The 17,887-nt window shown below is 37.4% G+C and overlaps 1 protein-coding gene across 1 annotated transcript in view; it reads right to left on the bottom strand.

Annotated features, from left to right (window-relative positions):
* The window catches only part of rev3l (REV3 like, DNA directed polymerase zeta catalytic subunit), a 103,644-nt gene that overhangs the window by 32,077 nt on the left and 53,680 nt on the right, over positions 1 to 17,887 (bottom strand). The window contains exons 9-14 of the mRNA XM_002936929.4: positions 13,746 to 13,888; positions 12,175 to 12,297; positions 10,133 to 10,370; positions 8,936 to 9,069; positions 4,323 to 8,517; positions 1,988 to 2,874 (exon numbers count right to left, since the gene is read on the bottom strand). Coding sequence (XP_002936975.2) covers positions 1,988 to 2,874; positions 4,323 to 8,517; positions 8,936 to 9,069; positions 10,133 to 10,370; positions 12,175 to 12,297; positions 13,746 to 13,888 — 5,720 coding nt within the window. The remainder of the gene's footprint in view (positions 1 to 1,987; positions 2,875 to 4,322; positions 8,518 to 8,935; positions 9,070 to 10,132; positions 10,371 to 12,174; positions 12,298 to 13,745; positions 13,889 to 17,887) is intronic.

Below are 17,887 nucleotides of genomic sequence, written 5' to 3'. Positions count from 1 at the left end.
GCGTTCATATTTAGGGTGTTTTATTTGGTTCTTTATGACCTGTAGGAGATAAGATACTATAGACTGGAAGCTTTGAAGCGATTTTTTAAAAAATTTTTTGATAAAAACCAGTAACTTTAGGAAAGCATTGTGACTTGATAGTTTGGAGTAGACAGACAGTTGTGCCTATTCTGTATTCCCCAGAATGTTCTTTCCAAAAATGTACAATTTTCTGGGATAAACCTTCTGTTAGTGGAATTTTTGGCCTTGAAATCTAAAGTATGCAGCTTTCTGGAGCAGTGCTTTGGAAATTTGGTAGTGTACTGCTGGGAGTTTTTGACCTATACAAGTGACAAATCTCCTTAAAACTACATATATTTAGTATTGGCACGTTCAGGAGACATGGGACTTTCCAAATCAGTTGTATATTCGTGCATAAAATAATTTTTGTTTCTAGTATGTGTGTTTATATTATGGAAAATTAGATTTTTTTGCATTCTTAGACATTTAGAAGCCTATATCTTGTTACAGAATTGGAATTACACAAAATTCTACCATATTTTGAAAGCTTAGGTTGTTCTGAAAAAAACGATATATTGTTTTCCTGGGTAAACTAAAAGTCCCCCTAAGGAAAGGCCCCTAAAGTGAAACAGTGCAAAATGTTCAAAAACTGTCTGGCAATACAAGTTCCGCTTTGACCAAAACAGCTGGCAGTAAAAGGGTTAAAGTAGGGCTATGTGGCACAGGTTTAATAACATATAGGCTTTGTAGAACACCATTATATTCTACATAACTTATCTGCTATCTGCCATGCAACCTGAGTCTTTTCTCCTTTTAATGGCTGCTCTAATGGCTACACAGCAGCTTATTTATTTAAACTAATGTAGTGTTTCTGAAGCAAAAGTTTTAGCAGTAGAGGGCAACAGTACATTATATGTATTAATTACTTAAAAATGCTTTTATTTTTTGGTGTTACTGCTCCTTTAACTCCAGCTGTGAACTCAACACACGGATGGTAGACGGTATGTTACATATGTCTATGAAGATTTTCATTCATCCAGGTCATGGTATATCTAGTATAAATAAATGTAAAGCAACTGGACTTGTTTAGTAATCATTGAAGACGTTTCACTACTCATCCGAGCAGCTTCTTCAGTTCAACTGACTGGTATGGGAAGTCCTCAGCATATATACTCTTCCACTAATCCAATCACAATGGCACTTTGTAATTCTTCAGAAAGGTGACATCTGAAACTCACAGAGGTGTGAATGCTGTGGAGTTACTTTGAAAGGATTACCAAAGTATCATGCAACTCTTCAAACAGGTGTTAGTTGTTAGAGTTGCATGAATGGATGTGTGAAGAGTTCTGAAACTGCCGGGGTACAGATGTTAGAACAGCATTGTATGTAGCAGTCAGATGGTGTCGAAGTCCCCTGCCTCTGATAAACCATCCCTTAACACCATCCTTCCCTATTGGACTAAACTCGTTTAGGTGTATGCAAGCACTTAATTCAACTTGATGCAGGGCAAAATGTTCACCACTAATTTGCTAAATAAAAAAAACAATAGCCCATATGCAATTATTTTTGCACAATATAAGGGCGAAGACACACGGGGCGATTAGCCGCTGCGACTTTTACTCAGTTGCGGCGACTTTCTGCCCATACAGTCCAATTGTGTCGCCGCGACAAATCATGTGTGCAATTTCGTCGTACAGACTTTTTGAAAAGTCGCAGCGATTAATCACCCCATGTGTCTTTGCTCTAAAGAGTGTTGAAACCATTTTAATAAATAATTAAGCAGCAACTGAGGTCAAGTTTATGCCAGCCTATCATATAAGATTGGTATAGTGTTTCGTTTTAAAGGGAAGGTCTGGGGCATGTGCACCTGGACCCACAGTAAGAGATTTTTCTAGATTTACTAAAAAGAACCAGTTTCCTCTGTTTACAGGTTTAGCAGGAAATGAATAAACATTACAGTTGTTTCATGTTAACCATGATTTCATACCTGATAATAAAGGACTGCACAGGAGAGCTTCAGTGGACTCTGCTTCAGGCTTTCTTTCTATGACAGGTGTACTGTGCATGCAAGTATGTTTGGATTTCAATTTGCCCCGGGATTCTTGAGAAGGAGAAAGGTCAGATAAATCTGTAGGTTCATTTTTCACTTGAGGAGTTGCTCCACACTCCAAAAATGGTGTCGGGGAAATATTGCCACTTTTAAAATCCTTGTTATCTTCTGCTGTATTAGTATTATCAGGAGAAAGAGTTTCTTGCCAAGATGTTAATACTGGAGAATCTGGTGAAACAGAACTGTCCAATAATTCATTCTGATCACTCCTGCCACTTGAGGCAGGTTTGGATGCGCAAGCAGTGATAACAAATTCCTTTTCTGCACTGTCAAGTACTGGAGGGGGACTGGCTAGATGAATCTTTATATTATCTATGTTCTCTGGTAGATCATCTGAACTTGCTGGTTGTGCTAATAAAATCTGGATTTCCTTTGGAGGCAAGCTGTTACAGCCAGCAGGCACAGAAGTGGTTTCGATAGCCTTACTTTCACTTGCTTCTTGAATTTCTTTATCTTTGCATGTAGTCTTATATGTCTCATACAGTTCTTTGGCTTGAAGCCACACTTGAACTCTTTGAGGATGTGGAGCACTTTTACACGGCATGATCACCAGCTTTTTATCATTTTCAGAGCTGAGACTGTCCTTTCTTCTTTCAGCCAAAAGGCGGCTCACCCGAGATGGTGAAACAGGTCTAGGATTTTGTGTCATTGCTGAAAATGCAGTCTTCCAGAACCGAAGACCTTCCACTGAAAAGTCACCTTCAAACTCAAGAAGATTATAAGGCAATTTTGTTTCTACTGTGAGAACTCTGCCACCAACCTCTCTGCAAGGGAAAGAAGGTAATGTACATGTGATTCACTTTGATATCTACATTATTAGCACATTTTGCTGCTTTTTGTTTCTATTTAGAGTGTGTTTTTGTTAACAGCAAAAAGGTGGTTAACACTGATCGTATGTTCTTTTGGTTGTTTGAACCTGTTCTAAATAGATAAGACCTTTTATTGTTTTCATATTTGCTTTTCAGTGTTTTCTGTACTGTATAGAAAGACCATTCCTGCTTCTCTAATTATTTGTCAAGCCATTTTTTAAAGGAACAGTAACACCAAAAAATCAAAGTGTATAAAAGGAACTACAGTATAATGTACTGTTGCCCTGCACTGGTGCAACTGGTGTATTTGCTTTAGAAACATTACTATAGTTTAGTAAATGAAGCTGCTGTGTAGCCACCGGGGCAGCCATTTAAAAGAGAAAATGCACAGGTTACATAGCAGATAACAGATAAGTTCTGTACAATACAATGGTGTTTTATCTGTTATCTGCTATGTAACCTGTGCCTTTTCTCCTTTTTCCAGCTTGAATGGCTGCCCCCATGGCTACACAGCAGCTTTTTATATAAACTATAGTAGTGTTTCTGAAGCAAATGTGCAAATGTTACCAGTGCAGGGCAACAGTGCATTGTATTATGATTACTTAAAAACATTTTTAGTTTTTGGTGTTACTGTTCCTTTAAGGAAAGCATTCACTTTGAAAGGGGAAATATACCTCTTGTTTAACATGAGTTCAATAAATGGGACTTGGGTCAAATATACTTTTTGCCTACTGTTTTAAGCACAAAAAAATATATGTTTTTTCTTGAGCAAGGAGACTGAAGCTATTTCATGTTTGATCCTTGCACGGTAGATTCTTTGATTACCAGTATACAATCCCTTCACCCTTTGTTGGGACTTTTTTTTGTAAGCAGAAGTCCATTTTGCAGGGGAGTTATCTATGCACTGAGTATCTACTGCACAAGAACAAACATGAAGTAGTAAACATACTTTTTGCAATGTTTATTGTAAGAACAAAAATAGTTTAATAGGCTGTTCTTAAGGGCTCTGGCACACAGGGAGATTAGTCGCCCGCTCCCTGTTTGCGGGCGACTAATCTCCCCGAAATGCCATCCCATCCTCTCAAGGCAACTTCCACGGTTTCACTGAAATCGCGCCGCCGCGTATGCCATCCCACCGGCGATTTACATTTTTGCCAGTGGGATGGCATTTCGGGGAGATTAGTCGCCCGCGAACAGGGAGATTTGTTGCAGGCGACTAATCTCCCCGTGTTACCATCTACTGTGTATTGATATACATACATACCATAAAAAAAATATATACACACACACACATACATACAATAGCAATTAAAAATCAAACATGGGCTCAATAAATGTAAATCTAGTGTCTCCAACTAATGCACAATTGTCTTTAAAAGCACAAGATTTAGATTTAAAATTACCTCGGTTTTTCTGGTGCATCAGAAGGATTGCTAAAAAATGGTTCTTGATAAATAGTTTCCATAAGATCATGGTCCAACAAAGTTGCCATTATTTCCTCACGACTTGGGGGTGACATGAGAGGTTTTAATATGTGCACTGGTCGTGGTGTAGAATTTCCATTTTTGGACTGTGATGGTGAATTTATCGATCTGGGAGAACTATCAGGAGTTGGTGTAAGTCCCCCACTGTGTCTTGATATATATAATTCTAAATCATCAGAAACAATATCACCTTCTGGTGAAGGTAACAGTCCTGTAAACGAGGAATTTGAGTTAGGGGGGAGGGATGCATCAAACATTGTGTGTTTAATCCCAGTTTGAGCCCATTCAGTGTGAGCAAAATTAAAGGTAACATCTTTTAGACTAATGCTTCTGTTTAACCTATATTTGTCTTCTGATTGACAGTTATAAAACCCATCGACTGGATGTGTATGGTGGTTATTTTGAGAAAGTAAGCAATTTTTCCACTGATTTAGGAGAGGGTTTTGTTTAAATTCAACAGATTTTTCAAACATATCTGGACTAAGCGAACTTGGTCTTAGCAGCGGATGGCCTAATGAACGGGGTTTCTTCTTTTCTGACTGTTGTAATTCATGATTTAAACATTCATTATCTGAAGCAGGGAGAGGAGAAGGATCACTCAAAAATTTCTGTGGTAAATTTTGATCTGCAGGAATAAACTGACTCCCAGAGTATAAGGTGCATAGACCAGTCTGACCCACAGCATTAATATCAAAGTTGTAGTTATGCTCAGGAGACAAACTGTCTTCAATTGAATAGCAGCTCTCAAAGCTAGGGTCAGAAAAAAGTCCTGGGCTTCTTTCAGGAATATAGTTTTTGCTCTCAGAATCACTCAGATGTTTTCCTGTCTCAGTTTTAACATTATTAGCCACCTTAGATTTTGCGCTTCTAGGGGTCCTTGTTTTTTTACCATGTGTTGCAGACTTTATACTCTTTGGCTCAGAAGGACCAGATAAGCTTAATTTGAGCTTAACAGTTGACTCGTCCCTACTTAATGATACTTTCTGTTGCTTTTTATGAAGCAGTTCCTTAAGAACAGCTATTCCAGAATGTGCATCAAGTAGTGCCTGTGGGGAAACAGATTTCATAGTATTCTGAATACCTTTTGTGCAGGAAAAAATTTCTGGTAAGCAATTTTGATTCACTCTCTGAGTGGCAAACTGTGCAGCATCAAAACTATCACCTCTTTGCTTTTGCTCTAGTGCTGTCATTTTCAAACATGTTACAACAGAACTGTTTGGGGAATTAAGTGCTTCATGGCCTTCCTCTGAAGATGTGACTGGTGTGTTTGAATCGCTGTTCTTAGATGTATCAGCTAAATTTCCAGAATGTTTAAATGAACATGGAAAAAGCTTTGGCTGGAACTTTTCAGAGGCAAGAGAATTTGGTGAGTTCTGAACATCATGAAGTTTGCCAGCAGATGCCAACAGCCTTTTCTGGACTTCTGCAGCATCCTCTCGAGTTGTAAGTGAGCTATTTAAAGTGAACTGTGCATTTTGTATTACCTGAGGTGAACGGGTAAATGAATTTTGGGTTGTGTTTTGAGTTGCACTTGACTCCTTTACTTGAAATGCATTAGGAAACTGAGGCTTTACTGCATTAATACTGAATGTTTTAATAGCTGGGCTTAATGGTACAAATGCTGAAGCTGAGCAGTCTTTTGGAATACTTGAAAATTGCTGAAAATGTAGTGGGGTTGTTGTTCCTGTAAAAGAATTTATGTTCCCAGGTGAATCATTCTGTGTACTACTATCTGTTGGAAGTTGTGTTGAGTGCACATGCCCAGTAGAAAAGCCTGATAAAGTAAAATCTCTTGTGATGACTGGAACTGGTTGCACAGCTCCATTTAAAGTAGATGCCATATGTTCTTTTTGCGGCAAAGAGGACTGTTCAGAAACTCTAGGTTCAGCATTTGTTTTTTTGTCTTTATCTTTAATCTTTGTGTGCTTTCTTGGAGCCTTTTCACTTTTTTTTGACCCTGACTTGCCTTTCTGCTTTTTCCCATCTTTGCCCATATTAGGCTGGCTGATTTTTTTTGGCTGGTTTCTAAGAGCAGAAGGACTTGTTGCTATCTTTTTTCTAGATTTGTTGATTCTCTTTTGTTGCTTTTTCATTGAAATGCCATGTACTTTATTACTATCTACTAACAGTGGACTTTTAAAGAGAGGCATATCTGCAATTGGAGTTGCCATAATTTCTTCAGCTCTTGGGTCAGTTGGTGACCAACAACGTGGTGGAGACATATTTATGGGGCTTGGACACCTTTCCACAAGAAAACCAAGTTTTGACATAACATCTTTGTAGTCTGTGCCACAGTCATCTGTTTCAGCATTATACGTTGGAATAGGAAGGGATAAGAAAGAACGTATTCTTTTTCTTCGAACAGGTATGGCTCTCTTCAACACTTTAGTTTCTGTTTTAGGTAGTCTACCAGGTTTTTTCTTTACAGATTTTTGCTTTGTTTTTCGTCTGTTATTCTTCTTTGGTGTTATTGGTAATATTGGGTATTTGGTTGCAGGAGATTCAGGCACCTTGGGCCAGAAATCCTTTAAAGGTGCCATTCTGTTATATAGTTTTATATTATCCTCTGTTAATCTGACCTGTTCTTCACTGGGATCTAGCTTTTCCAGTTTCACTAGCATGTTTTTTCTCCCTTTAAATCTATTAATTATGATGTACTTTATAATTACTGGTGGCAACTTATTAGAAACCTTTCTGCGCTTGCGCACTTTCTGAACATTTTCTACCTCATCAGTGGCTTCCTCAGGCTGAAGTAGGCTGGATTTTGAGTTTGTTGCACCCTGAACTGGCTCTCCATCTTCACTTTCAAAATGTACTTTCCTTTTTCCTCTTAAAGTATATTTATTTCCACAAATTTCCAAACATGGTTCTGAATCTGTCGCTCCTTCCTCAAATTGACTAGCAAAACTATTTAGCTCACAAGCATTACTTTGAAATGCACCATCGCCCATCATTACTGCCATATCACATGATGGTACTCTGTCAACATCAGGAGGACTTTTACTACATGCGTTACCAGGGGCATAACTACTGTCCTTCACAAGTGCATTTACATTTACAGCATCCTGGTATGAAGGGCATAATGTCATATCTGTACCTGTAACTATAGTTTGTTTCTGAAGAGGTTTTTTTTCCCGGTATTCTACAGAGCCCTGATTACCTAAAAGGCCCTCAATATCTTTTTCACTAGCGCTAGGGTGCTCATATTCCACAACCTTTAATTTTTTAACCAGTTTCAATCTTGATTGTTTTTTACATTGCTGAACCTTATAAGTCACTGGGGCAAGTTTTTGGGGACGGTTCAAACAGTTGGAAAGGACAACACTTGGAAAAAATTTGTAATGTGTCACCTGCTGATTACCACTGGACATATCTGTTGTGTGTTCTTGAAGCTCTTCAGATCGAACCTTACGCTTATTTGGGCTTACATCATTTATGGCACTATCTGCAGTGTGCAGTATGACTCTGCTAACATCAACAGAAGGGGTCAAGTCATTGCTTTCATTTACAGTTCCAGAAAAGATTTTGTTTGTAGTAGAATTGCAGCATTTTTCATTGGTGTCTAAAGATCTTTTCATTTTATGATTACTTAGTTCTATGAGATTTCTAGGATTTCTATCCAATGTGCCTTCACTAAGTTGGCGAGTTAATTTTAAAAAAGATGTGTCCTTATCAGTCTTTCTAATGCTTGTGAATTTTCTGCATTGCAAATGTCTATTCACTAAGGGGATGCCATCTTCAAATGCGGTCTTGTCACTTGCTGCAATTGTAATATCGTTCTTGCTTACTTCTTTATGTAGAAGTTCTGGACTTGTAGAATTGTTAAAAGATGCTGGGTATTTCATACTGTAAGTGCTATCATTTTGAAAAGAATGGACAGAAAGTTCAGGTCCCTTTTCTTCAGCTGGCTCCGGAAGCTCTTCTATCAGACCTTCTTTTTTCAAAATATGAGATGAAAGGGCACTTGTGTGTTGACACTGAAAGGCTGTTTTAGCAGAAGACTGAGGTTCGAAGGAAGCAGCATCTTTGTGAAAGACTGAATTCTTTAGAGGTAACTTGCTTTTTGCAATAACAAAAGAATGGGTAAGGGTGCTTTCATTATTCAGAGGGTTATCTGGGAAAAAAAGAACATTTTCAACTTCAGTTTAAACTTTCTTATAGGCGACAAAGTTTGAACAATTATTTAACCAATGATGACACAGAACAGACGTCAAAATACTTAAGTGAACTTAACATTAGCGTGAAAAAATGACACACAAACAAGGCTAGTTAAATAGATTTACAAAGTTTACATGTATCTCCCTTTGTGGGGTGCTCTAAAATGCATGTCACTGCTAAAATAGTGGCAATAATAATAGTAAAACAAGGATGCAAACTTAGAGTGTATTTTTTTATACTTTTTGTTTTTTAATTTTGAGTTAGATTTGCTAACTTTCAGAGAATTCTGAATAAGCAATTTTATAAATGGCTAAAAATAGCCAAGGGCAGATGTTTTACAAATTTCCTAGAAACTACTAACGCATTTTATTTACCACTGTTTTCATCTGCTGTGCCATCCAGCTGAGGAATAGAAAGATCAGCTAAAAGAAGTCTGTTACGACTCCATTCCATTTCATCATCTGTGGAATCCTCCTCTTCAGGTGAGCTTTCTTCAATACTCTTAAAACTAAAACACAAAGTCAGAAAGGCAGACATCTTTATTTTACATTAAGGAAATAAAACACAAAGAAAAAGAAACACATTGAAAACCAAAAGAAAACCACCATGCTGGTACAAACGCCTAAAGCAGAAATGGCATTTTGGATTTCAAGAACGACAAGGTTGAAGGCTTATTGGCTTACAAATTTTATGACACATCGCACTCAACCTGTTGTAACCTACAACCTCCATCACAACGCAGTCTAAATGTTTTTCAAAATCAGACATCAAGACTCCCACAAAACACTAATAAAATATGGAAGCACAGACAGAATTGTACACATAACAAAAATTTTTAAAAACACCTACATTACCTTTAAATTTCACCTTTACTTATTTAAATACTGAAAGCTTTTAACCATTTTGTGCAGCACACTATAATAAAAAATAGTTACATAGGGTCCATCAAGTTCAACCCTTCCAAGTAAACCCAGCACACACAAACCTATACTGACCTATCTATAAACTTACATACATAAACTATATATATACAAATATTAATACTAACTGAATACTTTAGTATCACAATAGCCTTGGATTCTATGTTTGTTCAAAAACTCATCCAGGCCTCTCATAAAGCATGGCTAATGATAAAATTACTCATACATTTTCTTGTTACTGGTACATTTTTTTCATGCTATGTGCATTGTTCACCTATTGAAAAAGGTCTTCTTTGCTTAGGTCACTTTGCAGGCATTAAGAAACAGCTATCACTAGGAGGTACAGAAACAGACCATGCATAGGACAAAGAAAAACATTTTTACCTGCTAACAGTACCTAAATAGACACTTACAGCACTCACTGTGTCTAACAGTCGAGATGATTTTACCTGTGTGAGCTCCATTTACCATGTCCATTTTACCATGAACCTCCATGTACCATGTGCAAACCCCACAATCCAAAAATAGACCAAAAACTTGAAGCTCCCATGACTATACCACTCCTAAAATTTTAAAGCTGTATTCATAAAAGTTTTTCTTTAGTGGAATTCAAATAGGCAAAATGAGTTATTTTGGTTACGCAAAACATACTTTCTTTTGGTATCACGTTCTTCAGTGTTGTTGTCCCATCTCTGAGACATTAGCATGCTGAGCTCCATTTCCTCCTTTTCCACCTGTGGCTCATTTTCTTCATCGTCACTATTCTGCATACTGTTGTACCTCGCAGAGAAAGAATGCTGTGATAAGCGTCTGGACATATCCATCTGGTACCCATCATCTTCAAGACCAGCTAACAGTTTAACCATGGCTTCATCTTGGTTGTCGTCCACTTATAAAAGAACATTTTCAAAAATAAGGGTTATCAAACAATCTCTTTATTCTATTAAGGAAGACAAGTTGGTTGAGCTAGACATTTAATTGACTTGCAACTTATCAATAAGAGTCCTTAGCTAATACATCTCAAAGTATCTTACCAAAAAAAAATATTTCATTATGAAATACCAACAACAAACTCTAGAAAACATACTGAATATGTTCCTGTTTATAACTTCATAAGTAATTCAAGTAATTTATATTTAACTACAGTAGAATCCCCATTTTAGGTTTTCCAGGGTACCAGAAAAATACAGTGTAAAATCCAGGAAAATATAAAATAATGTGCGTGCATTATGCACAAAAAACAGTATCAAATGTGGAAAACAGTAAACTTGGGGTAAGTAAAATTAAGCTTTCACTGTAATTAATTTTTAAATTAACAGCTTACAGTATGTAGGGACAGCAAGTGGCCTTACAGTACGGACACAGGTAATTGACTAATTATTTCAGTACAGGTATAGGACCCGTTATCTGGAATGCTCGGGACCTGGGGTTTTACGGATAAGGGGTCTTTCCGTAATTCAGATCTCCTACCTTAAGTCTGCTAATAAAATTATTTAAACAGTAATTAAACCCAATAGAATTGTTTTGGCTCCAATAAGGATTAATTATATCTTCTTTGGGATAATGTATAAGCTACTGTTTTATTATTAGAGAGAAAAAGGAATCATTTTTAAAAATGTGATTTTATTAATGGGTTTCCGGATAAGGGATCCGATACCAGTATACACTTCCAGACACTTTAGGCTTCTGAACATCTCCCACTACCCTGACCTGGCTAAGAAAGCAATACTCCAGTTACCACTATAGATAAGTGAATAAATCAGACATGGTCAGCTCTGTCCTGTTACAGTTGACTTATGAAATGTAAGCTTACTGTAAATTAAATTGCTTCTGAAAGAAATGGACACTAATTGTAAATTTAGATAATGATCATTTTTAGCCTAAAACAAAACCAGCACCATATAGTTTTTATGATTGCATACAACTTTAGAAGGATTTACACAAACAAAATAACTCCAATATCCTAAAACATATGGTAAAAAAGACCATATGCTTTGCTGGATAAGAAAACAGGTTATATACACAGGTCTGAATTCTAATAAAGTGCACTGAAAGACAGTGTTTGTCTATCAAGAGCAAATCTGCAGTTAATTATCAAAATATCTTTGAGTAACAAGTTGCTTTACAAGACAAGCATAACCCTCTCTTCTGTGGAGGAAGGCAGGCTGGATGTGGCCTAAGAGTGAAAATCACACTTTTTTGCAGATGGACTGATGAAAAGGGGTGGAAATCAGGAAATGAGGGTAGGAAAAAGTGGTAGTGTGGAAAACAATAGGTGTGGTCCGTATAGTGAGTGAGTTGTAGGGTGGAATGTGAAAAGGAATAGGGCATGAAACACACAGTGCAAGAAGAGAGAGATGGTGTGGAAAATAATAAGGGGAGAAGATAGATAAAAATATTGGTAGGGCTATAGACACATAGGCACTGTACACCAGCTGCTCTCTAGTTAAATCACTCTTAAATGTGCCTTATCTCCTCATCAAGCCTTCACAAAATAACCAGTCACAAACAGATTTATTAAAAAAACAAATGCTATTTGGTATCCCTTTCTCTAGTCTGCCTTCCCTCAGCCACTACCATCTAAATCAAGTCTCAACAGTACTTTAGCACGGATTGTTTTTATCCAAGGTGATTTATAACTATACAGTATCACAGTACAGAATATTACCTTGATAATGGTATAAAATACTTACAAAAAACAGGAGACTGACTCAGTCTCTGTGACTGGAAAATTTGACTGGTTTCCATGATGTTTAAAATAGCTTCCTCATCAATGACAGCATCCTCTTGTTCTTCATCAACACATCCTTTGTCTCCTGTTATAGTGTGGACAGAGAATTTAAGATCCCCATTTTAAAATAATGGCTAAAATTTGCATGCGTAGATAAAAGGCACTTGAGTATTTTTTAATATTCCAGCAGTACTGTCATGTATCTTTTGTATTTATAATACCATTCAAGCATCAAGACTTTAACCACACTGTACCATAGGCAGAAGCAAGTAAAAGTGTTCTTTCATATTTTAGATGTTTATTGCTGTAAAGAAGATATCTGCAATTTGGGTAGATCACCAACATAACTGGATTAATCAGAGCGCAAAAGAGCTGAAATCCTATAATGCTTTATTTGTATTCCAGATACAAACCTTGCACACAAAATTGGAATGTACTGTGCTGCATGTAGTGATCATAACATGAGAGTAGTCGTAAAAACATATTTGAATACTGTCTTGAGGTCTTAAGAAGACAAAAAATGTCCTGGTGCTTTTAAGATAAAGTATGAAAAACAAAAAAATAAACACTTGAAAACTTGAATGTATTCTTCATATTATTTAACGTTAAAACATTTTTACATTGCTTTACTCTAAAAATGTACTAATGGATCTTCAGTTGGCATAAAGATTAGGAAAAGAGGAATAAAAGAATGAATAACAAAAAAAGGCTGTAAAAAGAATGTAAGTGCCTAATTGCAGCATGAAAGTTTGTTCGCGCAATTGCTATTGAAAGCAGTCTGTGTCTAACTATTCCTCAACTACTTCAACCATTGAAACATTAAAGACCCGAAAAGGATGAGAATATGGAATTATGGGAATTAAGTTTCAGGTGGAGGTCAACTGATATGTTTAATTGTTCCTTTAGTCAGGCTAGACGTGACCACTATGTTACAAACTTTTTTTTTCATTGCATTTACAAATAACTTTTAAATTACAGAACATTTTTAGTTACCTTAGTTTTTCAGTTACATTTTCATTCATGAAAAATGCCTTTTTTCAGTGGAAATCCCCATTCTTTAAGCATCTTTCATTTGATTGTATATTCCTAATTTCAAAGGTATTCTCTATGTAAAAAGTACTTTTTGTATTGGATAAAGAAAATGTAAGCTACTTTCTAACACACAATGATTACAACTTAACAAGTTATTTTTAAACTTAACTGCTATGGAAAGCGGTATCTGTCTGACTGTTTTTCAGAAGTCCTGGCTCATGAACAATGTTGCAAGCCAGCCGATTTAAAACCTGGAGGAGATCTGACTCCTGTTACACTGTTTTAAGTGTCAGATTTAGTGAACAGAAAGCACAAATACTTCTGTTGACTACAATTACAGCTACAAGGACAATTAAAACACTGGAACGGTGCTTAGAATAAACTTTTCATCCGTATGCAATAAATAAATAAATCATGAATTAATAAATCATTTTTGGGGTCACCTTTAACATAATTTATCTATAGATCATAGTCAATAGTATTTAAAATGAATGTTCTTACTTTGTGGCTCATCCCTGTGAACATCAACCATATTAGCTTGCGAACAAAGAACAACCTCGGGTGATTCTAGCTGGGAGTGCAGTGTGAGTTCCACAGAGAATTCTTCTGATATGTTACTACAGTCTAGAGAATGTGGTAGGGTCCTAAGTAAAATAAAACAGATATAGGTAAAATGTTTTAGCAAAACTAGATACCCAAGACAATGAAGTATTAATACTCGATTTAGGAAAGTAGAAATATAAGAAACAAATAAATAGTTCTACCAGCATTTACTAAAATTCTCAAGGAACACAATCAGAGTACAATATTTAGTAGTAACAGAGAGCAGTAGATATTTTTAGAACACAGCTTTCTCTAACTGTGATCTCAGATTCAAAATGGAACCCACAGTTTTCAACAAGCCTTAGGATAGGCATGTCAAACTTGAATTAGACAAGAGTGGGAAATAAGAGTTAAACTTACAGAGAGCGACATCAATTTTAGGAAACACATACACTATGGGAAATAAATGTTAATCAATGTAATCACACAGTGTCTGCTTTATTATATAGGCTTTGACAACCAAAGTTTTAAACAATAAAACATATCCATTAGGAAGTGATCTAGAACAACTTTAAAAACTACCAGCTAAACATGGCTGCTTTAGGACTATGGCATGAAAGGCATTTTGATCGCCACTACTAAGTAGCAAATAGCTTCCTCAGGGCACTTTCCGCTAAAAAGGTTCTAATGACCCCATGTTTACACCAAACTACTTTATGACAATACCTTAAATAAAAAGTTAAAAAATATATATAGCAGATACAAGTGGTCATTTATGACTGGAAGTGCAGTGACAAAGTGCAATGTTGAGTGCAATCACAGTGGTTTTTTTCCCAACAATGCATGATTTCTTTCCCAAAATTCCAGTGTTGTTGCACTCAGTAGGGGGAGTTCCATATTATGCAATCGCAACTGATGCATTAAAATGAATGCAATTGCACTTGCACTTTGAGATAAATTGGACACATTTGTGCTGAAAGTTTTCCAGTTCTGTTTGGCGTCACTTCCAGTGTTCAGCGTGAGAGAGGTGTTCACCCAATACTTTAGACTGCACCTATTGAAGCAGGCAACCTGGGGAACCCTGGAGCTACCACCTGGTCTGGTGAGTATATATGTGCACTGAAGTTATTTTGAAGGGGTTGAACTGGTTGGACTTTGGTCTTTTTTCAACCCAACTTAATTTTGTATCTGTCTGTAGGCACAGCAGCAATTAATATAGAACAGTGGGAAGGAGAAAGGCAGAATCTGCAAGCGCAGCTACATGGAAATGCAAAGAGTATATTTTGACACAAGTACCTTCAATGGAGGGGGTTATATGTGCAACCAAGTGGACATTTGTGCAGTGATTGAGCTGCATTTCTGTACTACAGATATCTGCTTATAAAGGTCAGCAGTGTGCAATGCTACCTATATACAAAAATGTATATTTCTTGATACATTAAGGCAGGGCTGTCCAACTGGCATGACCCCCCCATCTGCGTGGCACCCCACCTGTCTGGCTGCTTTGATGGCTTACCTTTGTGGAACTTTAAATGGTATCAGTATTGAGATTAACTGGTCCCCTGCATGGTTCTCACCTCATATTCAATTTGTAATCCCCCTGTATTATTAAATATGTAATCTCCTGTACTGTTCACACCTTTTAATCCCTGCATTGTTTACCCCTCAGGCTCAGGCTCTAATCACCCACATTGTTCCCCTGTTCAAACCTCAGACAGACTGTAGGAGCAGTGCCAGCATTGTGTCAGTGTATGCTGTCTGTGTGTGCCATACACACAGGCAGCATAGGGCAGAGAGAGTATGGCACACATAGGCAGGGTAGGGCAGAGAGAGTATGGCACACACAGGCAGGGTAGGGCAGGCAGAGTATGTGCCATACTCTGCCTGCCCTATGCTTCCTGTGTGTGCCATACTCTGCCTGCCCTATGCTGCCTGTGTGTGCCATACTCTCTCTGCCCTATGCTGCCTGTGTGTGCCATACTCTGCCTGCCCTATGCTGCCTGTGTGTGCCATACTCTGCCTGCAGTCAAGTTTCAGTTTTTTAATGTATGTGTAGACTGTTATTAGGAGAGCATCCTGTGAATATATTAATATAACATTTAAGACTGTAGGAGCAGTGCCAGCATTGTGTCAGTGTATGCTGTCTGTGTGTGCCATACACACAGGCAGCATAGGGCAGAGAGAGTATGGCACACATAGACAGGGTAGGGCAGGCAGAGTATGTGTCATACTCTGCCTACCCTATGCTGCCTGTGTGTCCCATACTCTGCCTGCTTTATGCTGCCTGTGTGTGCCATACACTGCCTGCTTTATGCTGCCTGTGTGTGCCATACTCTGCCTGCTTTATGCTGCCTGTGTGTGCCATACTCTGCCTGCTTTATGCTGCCTGTGTGTGCCATACTCTGCCAGCCCTATGCTGCCTGTGTGTGCCATACTGTGCCTGCCCTATGCTGCCTGTGTGTGCCATACTCTGCCTGCCCTATGCTGCCTGTGTGTGCCATACTCTGCCTGCAGTCAAGTTTCAGTTTTTTAATGTATGTGTAGACTGTTATTAGGAGGGCATCCTGTAAATATATTAATATAACATTTAAGAACTAGTCTAATTCCCAAACTAAACTAGTTGTCTTTGACCAGGAACAGTTTTGTTCTGGGTGGTACAGGAGCTGTTGTTAAAGTGATACTGACACCAGAAAGTATATCCTTTTTTACAGCTATCCTAACATTGCCTTTGCAAGAACTTTATAATTTTGCCATAAAAATATTTGCCTGAGGCATTTACATAACTTGTCTGATTCCTGTTGTTCCTCTATGAGGGGGCTTCCATATTTGTCTGTTAGCATTAGAAGCTATAACTGACAGGCTGAGAAGGGACAGTCAGGTTGGCAAAACAGTCAGGTTTAGGAACTTCAAGTAACAATTACTTACAAAACCAAACCTGAGCGAAAAACCGTCAACATGACCTATAGGTAGCTTTTTATGTATATTCATATTTTGAAAAGTAGTTTTTTCGTGTCAGTATCAGTTTAAGGGAACTGCTCGTACCAGTAAATGATCATATTAGCACAGTGTCGGACTGAGATGGCAGGAGCCAACCAGAAAACTCTGAACCATGAACCCACTCTGAAACTTTAATTTCTCCTTTCCTCCCTCAAACTCTTTATTATCCTAGTCTCTTTTCCCTACATATTATACTCTGTTCTTCCATTGATCAAGCTTCCTGAAATAGGCTAAATAGTTAGAAGCAAGAGGGCCCACTGACACCTGGGCCCATCGGGAGTTTTCCTGGTATTCTGGTAGGCCAATCCGACATTGTATTAGCATTAGTGATGGCTGTTGCTACTCTGTGACTGGTTTTATTAAGCAGATCTGTTAAACATCTGCAGTCTTCTGCTCATTCTACATAAAAGTTATTCCCTGTATCTCAGGCATCATTAAAGTAACTGTTTACATTTGAATTTACTCTTGCAAATTGAATTCATGTTTATCTGCTCATAAAAAGGCATGCATGCAAGACTTCAATACACTGCAACATAAATGGACATGACAAAAAACAAATAGTTGCAGTCTATGTTCTCAAAATATAAATAAGTTTAGATTAAACAAAAAAAAAACCTCATATCATTTCAGTGTACGATTTGAATATGTATTGTGTTCATCTAACTGAAACTTGAACTTACACATTTTAATTTTGTCAAATGTACCTCTATAATAGGGATGGCTTACAAGCTCACATCTATATGTTAGATCATCATGTTAAAAAACATCATGTACACAGATGCAATGGGGGCATTATATTGTTTTAACTAGTTATATTGTTTTAACTAGTGAACTAATACATTTATATTGTTACATTTACCAAAATGTATTTAGTGAGGACTTAACTTCCCCTTTAAATATTTGTGTTCACTAAACAGTGATGCATACAAACTGTATTGTAGTGTTTCTGATACTTTTCCATCTCCCTTGGCCTTTCTATTATGTAATAATCAACAAAAGACGCTAAATGGGTATATGCCTAAGGGTAGGGTATGACACAACTGAGTGTGGCTTGCCAAAAAGAGCTGTGAATTTAACTCTCCAATAAGAAGACAATGTACTCT

The sequence above is a fragment of the Xenopus tropicalis genome, chromosome 5, assembly GCF_000004195.4.
Source record: "Xenopus tropicalis strain Nigerian chromosome 5, UCB_Xtro_10.0, whole genome shotgun sequence".
Classification (NCBI taxonomy): Eukaryota; Metazoa; Chordata; class Amphibia; order Anura; family Pipidae; genus Xenopus; species Xenopus tropicalis.
This window is presented reverse-complemented; position numbering and strand designations above follow the sequence as displayed.